The following is an 18,744-nucleotide window of genomic DNA, read 5'->3' as shown; positions in this document are numbered from 1 at the left end:
CTATTGAGTCATGGTTGCAAAATCCTGGGGATAACTTGCTGTATTCACTTTGCTGAATTTTATTTAAGATTTTTGAATCAATATTTATGAGGAAAATCAGTCCATAATTTTCTTTCTCTTTTTTGACCCTACCTGGTTTAGATATCAGGACCATGTCTGTATCACAAAAATAATTTGGTAGGATTCCATTTTCCCTATTTTTCCAAAGAGTTTACATAATATTGGAATTAATTTTTCTTTAAATATTTAGGTAGAATTCAGATGTAAATCCATCTGACCCTGGAGATTTTTTTTTTAGGAAGTTGAAATTATTGATTGTGTCTATGATTTGTTGTTTTTCCTACTCATTCTTTAGGATCAGATTATTTAGTTTCTAATTAAATTTTGGTCTATTTTACCTGGCCTTTTATTACATGTAATTTTTATTGCATCATGAGCTGAAAAACATGCATTTACTATTTCTGCCTTTCTGTATTTGATTTTGAGATTTTATGCTCAAAAAACGGTCAATTTTTGTGTCATTCCATGAATCACTGAGAAAAAAGAATACTTCTTTTGGTTTCCATTCAATTTTCTTCAAAGGACTATCATATCTAATTTTTCTAAAATTCTCTTTACCTCCTTAACTTCTTTCTTATTTATTTTATGGTTCTGTTTATCTATTTCTAAGAAAGCAAGGTTGAGATTCCCCACTATCATAGTTTTGCTTTCCATATCTTTTTGCAGCTCTTTTAATTTCTCTTCTAGGAATTTGGATGCTATACCATTTGGTACATATATGTTTAGTATTGATATTACTTTATTAACTATAGTAACTTTTAGCAAGATATAGTTTCCTTTCTTACCTTGTTTAATTAGATCTATTTTTGCTTTTGCTTGATCTGAGATGAGGATCATTATCCTTGCTTTTTAAAATTGAACTGAGGCATAATAGATTCTACTCTAGGCTTTTATCTTAATTCTGTATGTATCACTCTGCTTTAAATGTGTTTCTTTTAAACAACATATTGTAGGATTCTGGCTTTCAATATAGTCTGCTTTCATTTTATGGGAGAATTCATCCCATTCACATTTATAGTTAAAGTTACTAATTTTGTATTTTCTATAATTCTTATTTTTCCCCTTTCCCTTTTCCTCAGTATTTTATTTCTGACCACCATTTCCTTCAAAAAGCCCTCCTCTTTTACAGACCCTTCCCCTTCTTTATGCATTTCCCCTATTATTTCTGTTTTCGTTTTTATTAGACTCCCTCTTACCTTTCCCTTTTCCCTTCCTACCTCCCTATAAGGTGAAACAAGTTTCTCTGTGAAGCTAAATGTTTTATGTTCTCTCTTTGAGCCAAATCTGATGAGAGTAAGATTCACACAATGTTCATCCCCCTCCATTCTTTCTTTCAGTTATATTAGGTCATTTTTGACTCTTCATTAGATGTAATTTACCTATTTTACTTTTGTTTTCCACTTCTTCCAGTGCAATCCCCCTTTCCCCTCTAGTTTCTTTTTCATATTATCACAATAAAATCAAATTATAACTGCATCCTTGAAATATATCTATGATAATGACACAGTTCTCAAGAGGTCTTGTCTTTTTACTTTTTTATGCTTCTCTTGGGTTCTGTATTTGGAGATCAAATTTTCAGTTCAGCTATGGTATTTACATCAGAAATAAAAGAAATTTGCCTGTACCATTGAATGTCCATCATTTTCCCTGAAAGCTAATGATTAATTTTGCTGGATAATTGATTCTTGGCTGCAATCCAAGTTCCTTTGTCTTTTGGAATATCAGATTCCAGGCTCTTTTATCCTTTAAAGTGGAAAGTGCTAGGTTCTGAATAATTCTGATTGTGGTTCCTTGATATTTGAATTGTTTCTTTCTGGCTGCTTGCAATATTTTCTCCTTGATCCAATAATTCTGACATTTAGTTACAATCTTCCTTGGAGTTTTCGTTTTGGGATCTTTTTTAGGAGATTATCAATAAATTCTTTTTTTTTTATTATACTTTTTTATTGACAAAACATATGCATGGGTAATTTTTCAACATTGACCCTTGCAAAAACTTCAGTTCCAACTTTTCCCCTCCTTCTCTTCACCCCCTCCCCTAGATGGCAGGTAGTCCCATTCATGTTAAATATGTTAAAGTATATGTTAAATACAATATATATGTATATATATATATGATATGATACGTGCACACACACTCACACACACACACACTCACACACACACATTTATTTATTTATTTATACAGTTATCTTGCTGCACAAGAAAAATTAGATTTAGAAAGAAAGTAAAAAATAACCTGGGAAGAAAAACAAAAATGCAAGCAAACAATAACAGAAAAAGTTTAAATGCTAATGTTATGGTCCACACTCATTTCTAGGTATTCTTTTGCTGAGTGTAGCTGGTTCTGTTCATTACTGATCAATTGGAACTGATTTGGATCCTCTTATTGTTGAAGACAGCCACTTCCATCAGAACTGATCCTCATATAGTTGTTGAAGTGTATAAAGATCTCCTGATTCTGTTCATTTCACTTAGCATCAGTTCATGTAAGTCTCTACAACCCTCTCTGTATTCAGCCCACTGGTCATTTCTTACAGAACAATAATATTCCATAACATTCATATACCACAATTTATTCATTTTCCAATTGATGGGCATCCATTCAATTTCCAGTTTCTAGTCACTACGAAAAGGGCTGCCACAAACATTTTTTCACATACAGGTCCCTTTCTCTTCTTTAATATGTCTTTGGGATATAAACCCAGTAGTAACACTGCTGGATCAAAAGGTATGCACAACTTGATAACTTTTTGAGTATAATTGCATATTGATCTCCAGAGTGGTTGGATCCGTTCACAACTCCACCAACAATGTCCCAGTTTTCCCACATCCCCTCCAAAATTCATCATTATCTTTTCCTGTCATCTTAAACAATCTAACAGGTGTGTAGTGGTACCTCAGAGTTGTCTTAATTTGCATTTCTCTGATCAATAGTGATTTGGAGCATCTTTTCATGTGGTTACACATAGTTTCAATTTCTTCATCTGAAAATTGTCTGTTCATATCCTTTGACCATTTATCAATTGGAGAATGGCTTGATTTCTTTTAAATTAGCTAATTCTCTATATATTTTGGAAATGAGGCCTTAAATAAATTCTTTTAATGGCTATTTTACCCTTTAGGACATCAGAGCAGTTTTCTTTGATAATTTGCTAAAAGATGATGTGTAGGCTCTTTTTTTTTTAAATCATGGTTTTCAGGAATTCCAATAATCCTTAATATTGTCTCTGCTTGATCTATTTTCCAGATCAGTTGTTATATTATATTATATTATACATTTTCTTCTATTTTTTTCCTTTTTTTTTGGTTTTGTTTGATTCTTGATGTGTCATTGAGTCATTAATTTCCATTTGTTCAATTTTAATTTTATTGTATTATTTTCTTTAGTTACATTTTTTAGTTCCTTTTGCATTTGACTAGTTGAATTTTTAAATGAGTTGTTTTGTTCAATGAATTGTTTTCCTATGTCACAAATTCTGTTTTATAGGGATTTGGGAAACTTTCATTATTATGATTCTGTCTTCTGGGACCAGATAGAAAAGGCTTCTCCCTCTTTTACATGACAATTCTTCAAATAGTTGAACACAATGATCTGACCTCCACAAGTCATGACCTAGCTAAATACTCCCAATTCCTACTAAATGTAATAAGGGAAGTAGGGTGTACAGTGGATAGAGTGCCATATTTGGATCAGCTAGTGTTAGTGGCTACATTTAAACTTTCTTTATGACCGTGGGCAAGTCACAACCTGTTTGCTTTAGTTTCCTTATATGTAAAAAAGGGATAAGATATCCAGGCTTTTTGTGAGTTTCAAATGACTTAGTAATTATAAAGCGCTTAGCATAGTGTCTGGAACATAGAACTATATAAGTATAATAAAAATTATATGTATATAATAATTATTATTATTTTCATTATTATCCTCATTGAAACATAGACAAGACTCTTTACCATTTTGCCTGCCCTCATCAAAATACTTGTCAACTTATCTTTGTCTATCTTAAGCTGGATAAGTCTATCTTAAGTGCCTAGACGGAACACAATATTTCAAATACTGTCTGACCAAATTAGAGTACAATGGGATAATCACTTACTTATTACTGCTTCTCAAATCAAGTTAAGATATCATTTTTTTTCTGGCAACCATATCATATTGTCTGTTAATATTGAGTTTATGGTCTATTAAAGCACCAAAATCTTTTTTTTTTCCAGACAATATACTGTCTAATCATGCCTTCTTTATCATATATCTATGAAGTTGGCTTTTTTGAACCCAAGTTTGCATTCCTCAATTAATTACATTTATTTGTTTCAAACCAGTGCTAACCTGCCAAGATCTTTTTTGGATATTGATTTTGTCATTTACTCTGTTAGCTGTCTCATCTTCCTTTGCATTAGCTACAAATTTTATGAGCCTAAAATCTATGGCAATCACTATTTTAAAAATAACTCATAGCAACTATAGATGATAGGCATTTTAACTTTCTAATACATGGACCTCAATCACCTCTGTTAAGAATTTCAAAATGGGATGACACAAATGCATCACTCCATGAAGGAACATCTGAGATCTTGATAATCTATACTATCAAATTACTATAACAGTGGTCAGGTTGAGGAAAAAGATATGCTTATGTAATGCTTATAGCATAGCAAAGATAGGTCAACAAGCTTATCTTCAGTTCTTCAATACCTACTAAGATGAAGACATAGGGAGGTTTCTGCACAGATTGCTTCAGTGGCTCACAACCAAAAAAAAATGAAGGTGAAAGGAGTTGATTTTGCTCAATTATTTCAAATGATTTCTTTGAACAATGCAGAAATGAAGATTCATCCAACTCTCAAGTTATATAAGCTGTTTTTTATATATATAATCTATTAATATTTCTGTTTCTATCAATTATGTCATTGTTTCCTTGTCAACTAAGTTTGAAACTTTGGAATTATTTATCTAATTCCTTTTTCTAAGCATTTAGTGAAAAGATAAGTTACCAAATCTTGTCATTTTTTTTTTTTTTTTGCTTTCAAATCTTTCTTATCATTTTTCCAGCCTCATCATCCCATTGGGATTTAAACTTTTAACTACTTCATTTTATATTGATACTTTGAGATATCTTTGATTTTGTTAGTCAATCTCTGTCTACTAATGCAGATCTCAAGTCTCCCATGTTTCTGGAGTTTCTCTAACCAATCTTCTAATGCTGTCTACCTGTACTTTGATAGATTTCTTGTTGGAGGAGAAACACATCATTCTATAAGAGTAAGTCTGTACATGAAGCTCTATCTGACTGATAAATTCAATCACAGCTTGTGTCTTTAAGAATACAGGGCTATCTCTATCTTATGACAAGATATCAGAGTGATCCATTATTTGCATTAGACTTTTTTTGAACATTGAAACATTGAAGAATATTTTCTCAAATATATTCTGCATTCAATTGAAAAAGTATCTTCCTAAAATATTACTTCCATTTTAGGACCCTGCTTCATTTAATGTAATCTGTAAGCTCTTTAATATTGCCTTAAAGGCCAGAATATCATTTGGAAATGAGGTCGAGTGTTAGTTCCTGAAAAAGAATCACCCCTACATTAAAGCCAAAAAATAGTAATCTATTCTTTGCTTGACAACCTCCAGTAGGAAGAAACTCATTAACACCTAATATAACCCATGCAACTTCTATATAGTTCTTATTTTCCTGACAATAAGTCTAAATTTATCTCTTTGCCATTTCCACATTTCTGTGCTCAGGGAACAGAAGAGAAAATCCATCAAATATTTGAAGAGAAGACTATTGTCCCCACTGTATTCCTCTATTAAGGTTTTAGACATTCCCAGTTCCCTCCACTGGCATGAGATTTAGATACTTCACAATCCTGGCTATACTTCTCAGGATGCTCTCTACGTTTTCAATGTTTTTTTCCTAAAATGTGATTCCCCATATTGAACTCATAATCTATGTTTTTTAATCTAGCTTATAATTAGTTTATGACTACCAAATCACACAATTGATTTACTCTTAGTTTATGGTTTATTCAAACTTCTGGATTTTTTTTTTTTATATTTCAACACTACCCTATTATGTTGCATTTATGAAAGTGTTTTGACTCAATTGTAATCATTTATATTTATCTCTATTATATTTAATTTTATCAGATTTTGCCCAATGTTTGGACCTATATGATATCCTCTGTTATCCCAGACTAGATTTCCATTCCAACAATTTAAAAAATAAGCAACAATATCTTATTCAGAACTTAAGAAATAAAACATTCATTTCCATAGCACTTGTTTTTCTGTCTCTGTTAATCTACAACCCAATTCTCTTCATTAAGTTCCTCTGCTCCTCTTGCCTCCAGTTCTTATATTTCCTCACATGATTATATGTTGTTCACACACAATATTTCTTGATTATATTTTAACACATAACAATCTCATACTCGTTCTCTTTTTAATGGTTTAAAGACCTAGTGCTGACAACATTTAACATTCTATTTAACTATGTCACTTTCTCTCTTGACCATCCTTGAGAGCTAAGATCATGTATGTTTAATTCCCAAAACATCTAATAAAATGATATACACCTAATAGATGATTCCCATTCATTCATTCATTTATTTATTGGAAGAAGTCCAAAAGAGTATCTAAAAGGTTTATGAAATTCAAACATACTTTTGTGAAAATAAAAAAAAAATCACAAATTCATTGTCTAACAAGAGATCTCAAGCCATTTATATCAACTCATATATATATAAAATGAAAAAAATAGTAATTAATTTATAAGTACATTGATATAACGAAAACCAGTTTGTTAGCCAACATTTATTAAGTGACTACTATGTGCCAAGCACTATGCTAAACTTTGGAGATACAAAGAAAAAAAAGGAAAAAAAAACAGACCCTATTATAATCAAATGGGAAAAGACAATATATAAAAGGAAATTTAAAAATAGAGAAATGGGGGATAGGGAATTCAAGATACACAATGTGAGGACATGATAGAGAAGTCAGTGAATTTTCATAGGTGAATAATTAGATGTCAAAAATGTAAACCTTCCTAAAACTGAGGGTCTTGGGTTCATGACCTACCCTCCATTCAGAGTTGCATAAGGTAGGGATGAAGTGGAGTACTATGGCTGATAGGATCTTACAAGATGATAAAATAATGGTGGATAGTACCTAATATGTAATTTATTCATAATAAGGAACTCGGACTGCAAATTCTTCTGCTAATATTGATTTACATGACTTCTGCAATTTACAATCTTAGAGGATTACTTGGGATGCCCCAGAAGTTAAGTGATTTTCCCAGAGGCATACATCTAGTGTGTGTCACAGGTAGAATTTGAATTCAGGTCTTTTTCCCTTCAAGGACAATTCTCTAACCAATAGTCTGTTGCCTCTCAATAAAAAGAATATAAAATAGATCATATCTATAATATGGATAATATTTAGCATGTTAAGGAATATCATATGCAGAAACAAAAAAAAAAAAAACTAGTCAACAATGCATCATAGAAAGCAATTTGGAAACTTACAGAATCTTATCAAAAAGACCCTACTTTTAGCACAGTGCCAACAAGTCATTCATATTATAGAAATATCCTTAATTTTGTTATCAGTAAATTGGAGATTGCTCAAAAGTATTTTTTCCCAAGTAAAATTTAGGTTTCTGAACAGCAGAGACTATCGCTTTCACCTTTATGGTATTTCTTAAAGAACAGCTAGCACTACACTGTGAATCAAAGTTTACACTGAATGCACTCAAAAATGTCACCTAAGTAATAGATAATAATGGATATGGTGAAAATGATGGACTATTAGTTATATCCCTTGAGAAGTTTCTCCTCTATTTGAAAAAAAACATAAACAAGAATCTAGGATTCTAGTACAAACTTCAGCAGAAAATAGTCTATGAAATAAAATAATCAAACAACAGTTGATGAAATCAAAGAATCCAAAAAAATGCCCCCAAATCTATAATTTGATGATATTAGTATCAGGTAGCTACAAATGTATTAAACTTACCTCACAGGATATCTTAGTTGGTAGCACTAGCACTGATGACATACTATTTTCAGGCATTTTAGATGCTGCCCCTGTCTCCGTTGTCATATTTGTTTCTATACAGAGTTCCGTTCCTATTTCTATTGGATTGTTAACTTCAAAGTAATTCTGGGAACCTAGAAAAAAGGCATTGAATTAAGTTATTTAAATGGTTAATTTATCCTTTCCAAATATCAGTAGGATTAATAATTCAATAATTAATTCAGCAAAATATTTTATAAGATGGTTAAAATTTAAATAATTGATACAACAAACATCTATTAAATACTTATTTTTTGAAAGCTGTTATGCTAGGTAATGTGGGGTTTGCATAGATGAACACAACATGGCTCTATAAGGAAAATGTAGCTTAACTGGATAGAAAATACCTTAATTTAAATTTGGGTTTATGTTTTTTATGAACCCCAGCATTCTTTCCACCAGTAGAAATGAAAACTGTTCTACACATTTTTATTCTCTGGAAGTCTAAAACAACTCCTTAAAAACAAAACAAACAAACAAAAAACTATACAATGTGATTGTTAGGATTCTTACAAGATGCTAAGTCAGTTATCTAATTTAGCAGGCTACTTAACAATTCTCTAGTTCACTAATGTACTTAATACTTATTAGCATTGTACAAGATTTGCATCTTTAAGAGAGCACATATAAGCCTCAAACAGGATTCAGAAGTCATTCCTTCTTCCACCTTTGTGCTGGCTGGAGACATTTGGAGGAAGCTAGAGGAAGAAGCTGGCAGAGGCAAAGGACTAGTGGCAGGAACCAAAGGAGAGAGATAAGCCTCTAAGAAAGCTAACCAGACCCAAGGAAGGAGACAGTACTTGGAAAAAAAAAAATAAAGGATTTGGACTTTAATTCCTGGCTGCATTCAGGGTGATTACTTTGAACTGAAATGAAGGCTGCCTCCAGAAGTCCCCCAAGAAATCTGCTCACAGAGAACATTATATTTTAGAGAAGAACATTACATGTGATAAAAGATTTCCTTAATTTTTTTTTTATATATATCTTGATGGTATCATTTTTCTTTTGTCCACAGTAGTGTTAAATTTGGAGGATGGAAGACCATGACAGAATCCCATAATCAGGGATGGAATTCTATCTTGGGTTTTCCAAATTAGCCATTGTCAAGTCTCTTAACTTATCTTGGTCTCATTTTTTTCATTTGTCAAATGGAGATGACATCTATAGTGCCCACTCACAGAACTATTGTCAAACTTTTGACCTATAGATTTTCATATTAATGAAGTGCTATAAATATAACTATATAATTATACTAATATAAGAGTAATATTATCAATAATGTAATAAATATAATATAATAATAATATTTGGGGGTGTTATATGCACAATCAAACAAGGTACTTTTCTAGACATTGGAGGTAAAAAGACAAAACTGGTATTGTCCCAGCCCTTGCATTTTATGTAATAGTTTGAATACAAACAAGCATTAATCTAGACTTTATCTATTCTGAATGTTGGTATTCACATCTACTACTATTTGTCAGCAGTTGACATATACAATTTTCTTTAACTAAGACACTATTTGATCCAAACCTAGGCAGTTTGAATTTGTTTTTTTCTGATTCCTCCTAAGGAGAATTACTGTTATTTTTCTTTATTGTTTTTCATTTACACATTTTATTTTTTCCTCAAGGTGTTATGCAACTGTTATTAATATTATTCACAAAATTCTTAGGAGGAATATCAGCTGTTCTTCTAAATTCTAATGGTGAAGTAATAAGGATGATAAAAGAATAAGACAAGAGTTATATGACTCTTATCTAGTTCATTTGTCAAGCTATAATAAGAGTCATAGTCCCTTCCTCAATACTTTTCACTTCCCTCCCCACCTCCTAAAAAAGGCATGAGATTCTCGTTTTAATTGTCAACTGTAGGGGAAAAAAAAGAAAAGAAAACTGTGATGTCTGAATTAGCTCCCTGTTGATCTCAGGATCAGTCAGACTCAGGATCAGCAAAAGTCCTTGGTCTTTAGGGAGAAGTAAAGGAGACAGACAAACCTTCATGAGGCTCCCCACCAATCTCCTCTCTCTTCCTCATCCTCCTCCAAAGTGACTCTGGCTAGTCTTACTCCACCCCCTAATCCCTCCTACAATTATCTGTACACACCAAAAGATCAAGCCAGCACAGAATAGTGAGAAGGGCCATTTCCCAAGCATATGTTAATAGAGTATTGTTCAATAGGTAATTAGCCTTAAGTGCTCGGTTGTCTGATTCCAGTGCACCTATTCAGAGTTTCAGCCCTTTATAGAAAACTTGTAATAAAAATGAATAATGGAGCAAAACAAATTCTTGTGTTGGCTCTTTCCAAATATACATATTATTCTACATCTTTAGTTTACCCTCTCTGTCAGAAAAGGGATAATATTTCATCATTGATCCTTTGTAATTGTGGTTGATAACTGCAGCAAAGTTCCTGAGTCTTCCAAAGCTCTTTGTCTTTACAATCTTGTCATTATTGTTGTCCTGGTTCAGCTCAGTTTATTTTACATCATATAAATTGTATAAATATTCCCACAGCTTATCATCAGTTTTTTAGTGCATAAAATTTTCTTAAATTCATTTATAATAATGTGTTCAGTAATTCCTCAAATTGTAGGTATCACTTTATTTTTCTAGTCCTGTCACTACAAAAAACAAAACAAAACAAAACAAACAAACAAACAAAAAAAAAACTGTTAATGAAATTGCATTAATAAGGTCCTTGAAAGTTTGCAAAGGACTTTATATTTCATCTCAATCGATTCTCATAACAAACCTAAAAGGGAGTTGCTATTGTTGTTCTTGTTTACCATAAGTAAAAACAGGCAGATGGAGTTTAAGTGATTTGCTGGGGACCATATTTGAACTTGGGTCTTTCTGATTCCAAATCTAACATCCTATCTACTATGCCACCTAGCTGCAATAACTGTTTTGTATGTATGCCTTTGTCTTTTCCCCTTCCCATCTTTCAGGCATATATCAAAAAGTATGTAAGTTTATTGACTTTGTGGGCATAGTGACAAATTGCTTTCCAAAATGACAAGACCAATTAGCATCTCCATCAACAACATTAACACACCTATTTCCTGAAGCTCAACATTTGTCATTTCTTATTTTTGTAATCTTAGTCAATCTGTTGGGTTATAGTTTTGTTGACAGAAAAAATTCTAATTTCTCTTATTTTTTCTTCATTTGTTTTAAATTATTTTATTTCTGTACTTTTTGATTTTCTTTAAATTACTTTTTTTAAGTTAGTTGGCGCACTGGGCAATATACTGACACTAGAGTCAGGAAGATCTGAGTTCGAATGTAACCTCAGATACTTTCTAGCCATATAATCCTGGATAAGTCATTTAAATTCTCTACCTCATTTTCCTAATTTCTAAAATGGAGATAATAATAATACTTACCTTACAAAGTTGCTTTGAGGATAAAATTAGATAAGATTTGTAAAGTAATTAGCAGGTCTGGTACAAAGTAAATGCTATATATAGCATTATCTATTATTTCCTTTTTATATATGCAAAAGTTTAAGAGAGGAAAAAAATTTCCCTCAATATTGCTTTGCATACTCTAAAATTGTTGTAGTCTCTTCATATTTATTTTTTGGTCATTTTCTTTCATGGTATTATCTGTTTATTTTTTGTTGTTTTTTTATTCACCAATTATTTAAATTATTTAGTCTTCAATTACTTGTAATCCTTTCTTCAGTAACCATTTGTTAAATGTAATTTTATTGTACTGTGATCAGTAAACTTTTTAAAACCTTTGTGCAAGGTTAATTTTTGTAAATATATCAATATGGCTAAGAATTATCTATAATCTTTTCTACTCTCATTTAATAGTCAGGTCCACAATGCATAATTTTTTAAAGATTCTACTTAGTTCTTTACCTTCTTTTCTTTCTTTCTTTTTTTTTTGTTTGTCTAGATATGAAGGTACTAGATTTAGATGTATTAAAATTTTATTGTCTACTAATCATTGAAGTTTATTTAGTTTTTTTTTTTTTTTTTAACCATATAGCTGAAGGCCAGGAAAGCTAAGTAAACTGCCCTAAATCACACAGTCAGTGGAAGATTTGGGTAAAGCCCTCATTCTTCAATTTATATACATTCTTAATAACATCACTCAGGCAGTAAAACTGATAACAATTGATTTGTGGTATTATATGCACAATCATAAAAGGTACTTTGCTAGATTTTGGGGATAAAAAGACAAAAGTGGAATTGTTCCTGGATTTGGAGGAGATTTTACTAGGAAAATAGTTTTGCTTAGATTTCTGGCTTCTTTTCTTTTCTTTTCTTTTCTTTTCTTTTCTTTTCTTTTCTTTTCTTTTCTTTTCTTTCTTTCTTTCCTTCCTTCCTTCCTTCCTTCCTTCCTTCCTTCCTTCCTTCCTTCCTTCCTTCCTTCCTTCCTTCTTCCTTCCTTCTTTTCTTTTTCTTTTCTTTCTTTCTTTCTTTCTTTCTTTCTTTCTTTCTTTCTTTCTTTCTTTCTTTCTTTCTTTCTTTTTTTTTTATTAAAAAAACAGAATAGAAAAAAGAAAAGCAGAAAAGGAAAATAAAACAAAGCATAGCAAAACAAAATGGAACATTGTCATGTTTAAATAAAAAGCTATTAAAAAAAGAAAGAAAGAAAAATGGGACATTAATGCATTATTGATAGAGTTGTGAAATGATCCAAATATTCTGGAGAACAATTTAGAACTATGCCCAAAAAAAATAATAAAACTGTGCATACCCTTTGACTCAGCAGTGCCATTACTGCTTCTATATCCCAAAGAAATCATAAAGCAGGGGGAAAAAAGGACCCACATGTGCAAAAATGCTCTTTTTTATGATGGCAAAGAATTGGAAAGTGAGTAGGTGGCCCATTAGTTGGGGAATGTCTGAATAAGTTATGGTATATGAAAATAATGACATATTATTGTTCTATAAAAAATGAACAAGCTGATTTTAGAAAGGCCTGAAAAGATTAACATGAATTGATGCTGAGCAAAACAAGCAGAACTAGGACTATATTGTACTCAGTAACATCAAGATTGTGCAATGATCAACTGTGAAAGATTTGGTGGTTGTCCGTGGTTCAGTGAACCAAGGCAATCCCAATAAACTTTGGATAGAAAATGCATCCAGAAAGAGAACTTTGGAGATTGGATGTAAATCAAAGACATGCTCCGTTCATTTCTTTTTTCTGTTTTGTTTTCTTTCTCATGGCTTTTCCCTTTCGTTCTGATTTTTCTCTCCCACCATGATTCATAAAGAAATGTATATTAAAAAGTTAATATACATGTATAACCAGAAAAGAGAAAACAATACAAAAAAATTAAAAGATCAAGGAAAAATTGCTACAAGAATATTTCAGCTAGAAAAAAAGCACTAAGAGAAAAGGAATAGCAGAAAAGGTAGGTTTTGAAGACAGGCTCTTAAGTACTCTTTCTTTCTTTCTTTCTTTCTTTCTTTTTTTTTTTTTTTTTTTGATTGTCCAGTATTTTATTTTATTTTTTAATAGCTTTTTATTTACAAGTTATATGCATGGGTATTTTTACAGCATTGACAATTGTCAAACCTTTGTTCCAATTTTTCCCCTCCTTCCCTCCATCCCCTCCCCTAGATGACAGGATGACCAATACATGTTAAATATAGTATAAATTAAATACAAAATAAGTATACATGACCAAACCATTATTTTGCTGTACAAAAAGAATCAGACTCTGAAATGTTGTACAATAAGCCTGGGAAGGAAATCAAAAATACAGGCAGGCAAAAATATGGGGATTGGGAATTCAATGTAATGGTTCTTAATCATCTCCCAAAGTTCTTTCACTGGGTGTAGCTGGTTCAGTTCATTACTGCTCCATTGGAACTGATTTGGTTCATCTCATTGCTGAAGATGGCGGGTCCATCAGAATTGATTATCATATAGTATTGTTGAAGTATATAATGATCTCCTGGTCCTGCTCATTTCACTTAGCATCAGTTCGTGTAAGTCTCTCCAGGCCTAAGCACTCTTTCAAAGCTTACATATTTCCTCCTTATTAAATTTATGTATTGAGTAGTAATTGGTAGTTATATATATGTGTGTATGTGTGTGTGTGTGTGTGTGTGTGTGTGTGTGTGTGTGTGTGTATGTATATGATGTTTAGTTTCTAAAGAAAAGAAAATTCTGCATCTTTATTCTTACTGACTGCTTAGGTACTCATTAATTCTGTAGGCCATAAAAGAGAATGCAATCAGGAATTACAGATTCTGCTGAAACATTACAAAATTATCTACTTGTTTCATTTTCAAATTCATTGAATTTCTATTTTAAACTTGAAAAATAATTTTTAAACAATGATTCCCTCTACACTTCATATAACATCAGCTTTTTTTTTGCCATAAACAAATTATGAATTTTCTCTATTTCAGTTAAAATGAGATAAAACCCTACTCCAGTTGTTGCATAGCAATGATAAACAAGAAAATAGTTATTTGAAAAATTTTAATGTTCTGTATAACATTCAATTTTTTAAGATGTCATAGAACAAAAAGAGAAACAAATATAAAAAGTTTAACAAGTTCAATATTTATTAGAATTTTCATGGAAAAAAGATAATTTGGTCAATTCTAAAAAATAACTTGCCACAAAAATAAGCTGCACTTTTTAAAAGCTGTTTTTATTTGTTTATCACCGATAAATGGTCTCAGCATCATAATTATCTAATTTAGTTGATTATGTATAATGCAGAGATTTATCAACTTTTATGTAGCTTTTATGTGATAGTGTCATATATAATAATTATTCAGATTCATAAACTGATATGGTTCAAAGTGAATGATAAAGCAATTATCTTGGGAAAATATGTATATACATATAAGTATATGTGTATGTATTTAAACTTGACAAGGTCACTTTTATAGTAAAAAGAAAGCCATGAAAAGAATAGTAGTTTTTGATATTTGATTCCTTCTATACAGGATATGTATATAGACACAAGTTATTCTATGAAAGTAAAAATGAGAGTGGGAAAATTACCTTAAATGTCATCTAGTCTAATAATTCTTTACTTTACTTTTAATAATTTCAATAAGAAACATTTGCTAGACTATCTTTATAAGCAATCACACACTTCACAATGGGCATATATCAAATGCTTACTATGTGCCAGGCATTGTGTTATGAAGGGCAAAATACGTTCTACCCTCAAAGATGGAGGGAATCTACAGTGGAAAGTAAAATGAGGACTACAACTTACAGACAACTATGTACACGGTTATGTAAATTTAATCTATATTTATTGACCAGTTTGCAGTTTTAATGAGAAGAAAACTTGCAAGCAATATTTATTTTAAAAGCCCACTCTGGTTATAACATTTTAAAGACAGGAACTTCCTCAGAGAGCATACTTTATTCTGAAACACAGTAGTAATGTTTAATTGTTGTTTTTTCTCCTATACATCTGTTTTGATTTGCTAAATACTCATGTGCAGGATTGCCTTAGGGCAAAGTAGGGAAATAATAAGATAGCACTTACCCCCCCCCCCTTCTGCTGCTTTTTTCTTCAACTCTTTCTTCCTTTTATGAAATTGTCTACTTCTATTTTTGATATCCAGAATATTCTTTTCCTTCCATACTTTCCTCACCTTTACATCTATTCCTTGTGAATAAGTTACATTTAATATGTAACTCCAAAAGGCAAATGGGATTTTTCAACTATATTACTAATTGTCAAATAAAAATGGATACCTCTTGTTAAAAATATTTCAGACATCATTGTGCATTTGGAAAAAGCATTATGGGGTCAAAGGTGGCACCTTAATCAATCAGATGGAAAGATAGTATGATATAGGGGCAAGATCTTAAAATCAGGAAGATCTGGCTTGAAATTTTGTTTCCCTTATTAAATGTGTGACTCATGCCAAGTCACTTAACCATCTATGCCCCATTTTCTTTGTCTGTGAAATGAGGATGTATTTAGTAGTCCCTTCTAGCCAAGAATAGAGATCATTTCAAAGAAAGCCCATTGTCCACTTTGAATAAAATGTAGACAAATGAAACTAGGAAAGGCAAAGCCCTAAGCAAGAGACTGAAGACTTTAGAGGCATGCATAGATGACACTCACTGGGGCCTCCATGATAGAAAGGCAGTTTTTTGGGCAAAAACTGCTTATTAATAAAACAGAGTTTGGATTTCTGAACTACTACCAAGGTGCAGGGATAGTGAAATATTGGTCAGATATTGAGTTCATTCAAGAACGACTAATAAAAAGATATTTGGATGAAGATTTGAGGATTTGATCAAGAAAAAATTTAAATGAAGTGGAAAACAACAACAACAACAACAATAACATATATATATATATATATATATATATATGTTCTCCAAACCATATGCCAAAAAAAAAAAGAGGAATTAAGAAAAATATTCATGAAGATAAAATGAAGTATCAGTGGATTATTGCCACAAAAGAGACTATCCAAAAAGAGCAATGGAAAAACTCATGGCCGCCAGGGGTGACACACAAATATGAGAAATATCCTCATCTGCTTATAATATATATGAAAACTCAAGTGTGTTCCAAAGGGATAGTCATATTTTAGGGAACATTTTGAGCATAACTAGAATTTTGAATCATCTTCTGGAAGATTTCTTCCAAAATCAGAGAGAATACCAAAAAAAAAAAAAAAAGTATCACTTTATAACTCACAAACTGCGAGATTTCCTATTGCCACTTCTGCAGGTAAATTTCAGGTTTTTATAAATATTTATGGTTTATTCTTGGGTACAATAGGGGCTATGGATGAAGGAGAGAGAATCCACACTACTTCCATCCCCTTTGTCTATGGCCACCTTGTGGGGTTGTAAGGACCTGCCCAATTTGCCTTTGGAAGCTGAGCAGCAGCTAATGGTGTTGAAGATCTTAGACATAGTCACTAATAATGGTAATATTTATGAATTTCTTAACCATGTAACATGCATTAAAAACATATTACTGATTTTTTGTGTTAGACTCCATTTTTTAAAAATGTGTCATGGATGAAGAAGCTTCATTTCCTACAAAATTTCTGTAGTTTTTTTAATGTGAATTTGTTTGTCGAGACGTTTTGGTGGAATGCCTAGGTCATGTCATGCCAAAATTAACTATATGGTTATCCATCTAGTTCGATGTAATGTAAATCCGATCTAAATATATTGAGGCAAGTTTGATCACATGGGTCACATCGAGATGTTCTGACAGCTAGAATATGACTATAGAAAATAATTTTTTATTCAGTAATTCGTTCCATAACGATTTATTAAACATACTCTTTGTGCAAAGCACTAAGCTCAATATTGGGGTAAATACAACGATAATTTAGATATGGTTCTTGTTTTCATGGAGTTTATCATCTGGGGGATGGCTGAGTGGTAATCTCAGGATCTCTCAACCTCTTATAGTCATTTGCCTTACCTCCTACTGCTATTAATATTGTTCTAATATTAGCCCCGCCCAAAAAAAACTTTCCTTAGTAAATATATTCAATTTAATATTTTGAATTCATGAATATAACATTATAGAGCCAGGATGGTCTCAAGGAGAAACTTCAATCTTGGATCTCATATGTTTTGCCTATTTTCTTCTCTCATTTAGCACTAGAACTTGAGTTGTTCTGATCTAAATAGAATTTATTGGCAACTCTGTCTCATAAGGAAAATTGTAAGCAACTCTCTGATCTGAATAAAAATGCAGAAGTGGCATTAAAAAAAAAACTTTCCTCATAATACCCCTGTAAGATAAGTTAAAATTTACTTTCTCATCACTCAACTGAAACTTTTCTTTAAGGTCACAGATGATCTACTCTTTTTTTGAGGTGTGTGTGACACTGGTCTTACTTGGTTTTCTTCTTATATATCTGTAAGTTGCTCCTTCTTATAGATATCAGATCAATATTTCTAAATTCTATTTCTAACCATTTAATTTCCTATTCAAAAACAAAATTAAGAAAAAACAAACAAAGAAAGAAACATGAATAGTGGCTCTCTCTTGCCTGTAGGATAAAAGAGAAATTCTTCCATTTGAAATTTTAAGTCCTTCAAAATCTGGCTTCATCTGATCTTACAATCAATAAACAAGCTAGCTTTTATTAAGAGCTTAGGATATATTAGATAGTGCTAGGTGCAGAGGGAGAAACAAAGAAAAAGAAAGAAAAAAGAGAAAATGAAAGAAAATGAGAGAGAGAGAAAGAAAGAAAGAAGGGAGAGAGGGAGGAAGGGAAGGGAAGAAGAAAGAACAAAAGAGAGAGAAAGAGGGAGATAGAGAGGAAGAGAGGGAAGTAGAGAGGAAGAAAGGAAAGAAGGAAGGAAAGAGGGAAGGAAGAAGGGAAGGAAAAAGAAGGGAAGGAAAGAAGAAAGAAAGGAAGGAAGGAAGAAGGAAAAAAAGAAAAGAAAAAGAAAGAAGAAAGGAAGGCGGGAGGGAAGAAAGAAAGGAAGGAGGGAAGGGAAAGACAGAGGGAGGAAGAAGAAAGAAAAAGAGGAAAGGAAGAAAAGAAACAAAGAAATTGAAAGTGAAATGATTACTTAAGTCTGCTCTAAGGAAGTTTATGTTCTAAAGGCAAGAGTCACCATGCACTGATGTACATATGTATAAGATACAAAGT

The 18,744-nt window shown here is 31.7% G+C and overlaps 1 protein-coding gene across 1 annotated transcript in view; it reads right to left on the bottom strand.

Moving 5' to 3' along the window:
- BANK1 (B cell scaffold protein with ankyrin repeats 1) overlaps positions 1 to 18,744 on the bottom strand; it is a 400,016-nt gene that overhangs the window by 287,344 nt on the left and 93,928 nt on the right. The window contains exon 3 of the mRNA XM_051965591.1: positions 8,090 to 8,244. Within this exon, the coding sequence (XP_051821551.1) occupies positions 8,090 to 8,244 (155 nt within the window). The remainder of the gene's footprint in view (positions 1 to 8,089; positions 8,245 to 18,744) is intronic.

This window comes from Antechinus flavipes, chromosome 6 (assembly GCF_016432865.1).
Source record: "Antechinus flavipes isolate AdamAnt ecotype Samford, QLD, Australia chromosome 6, AdamAnt_v2, whole genome shotgun sequence".
NCBI lineage: Eukaryota > Metazoa > Chordata > Mammalia > Dasyuromorphia > Dasyuridae > Antechinus > Antechinus flavipes.
The sequence above is the reverse complement of the archived record's forward strand: the minus strand, read 5'-3'. Positions and strand labels throughout refer to the sequence as shown.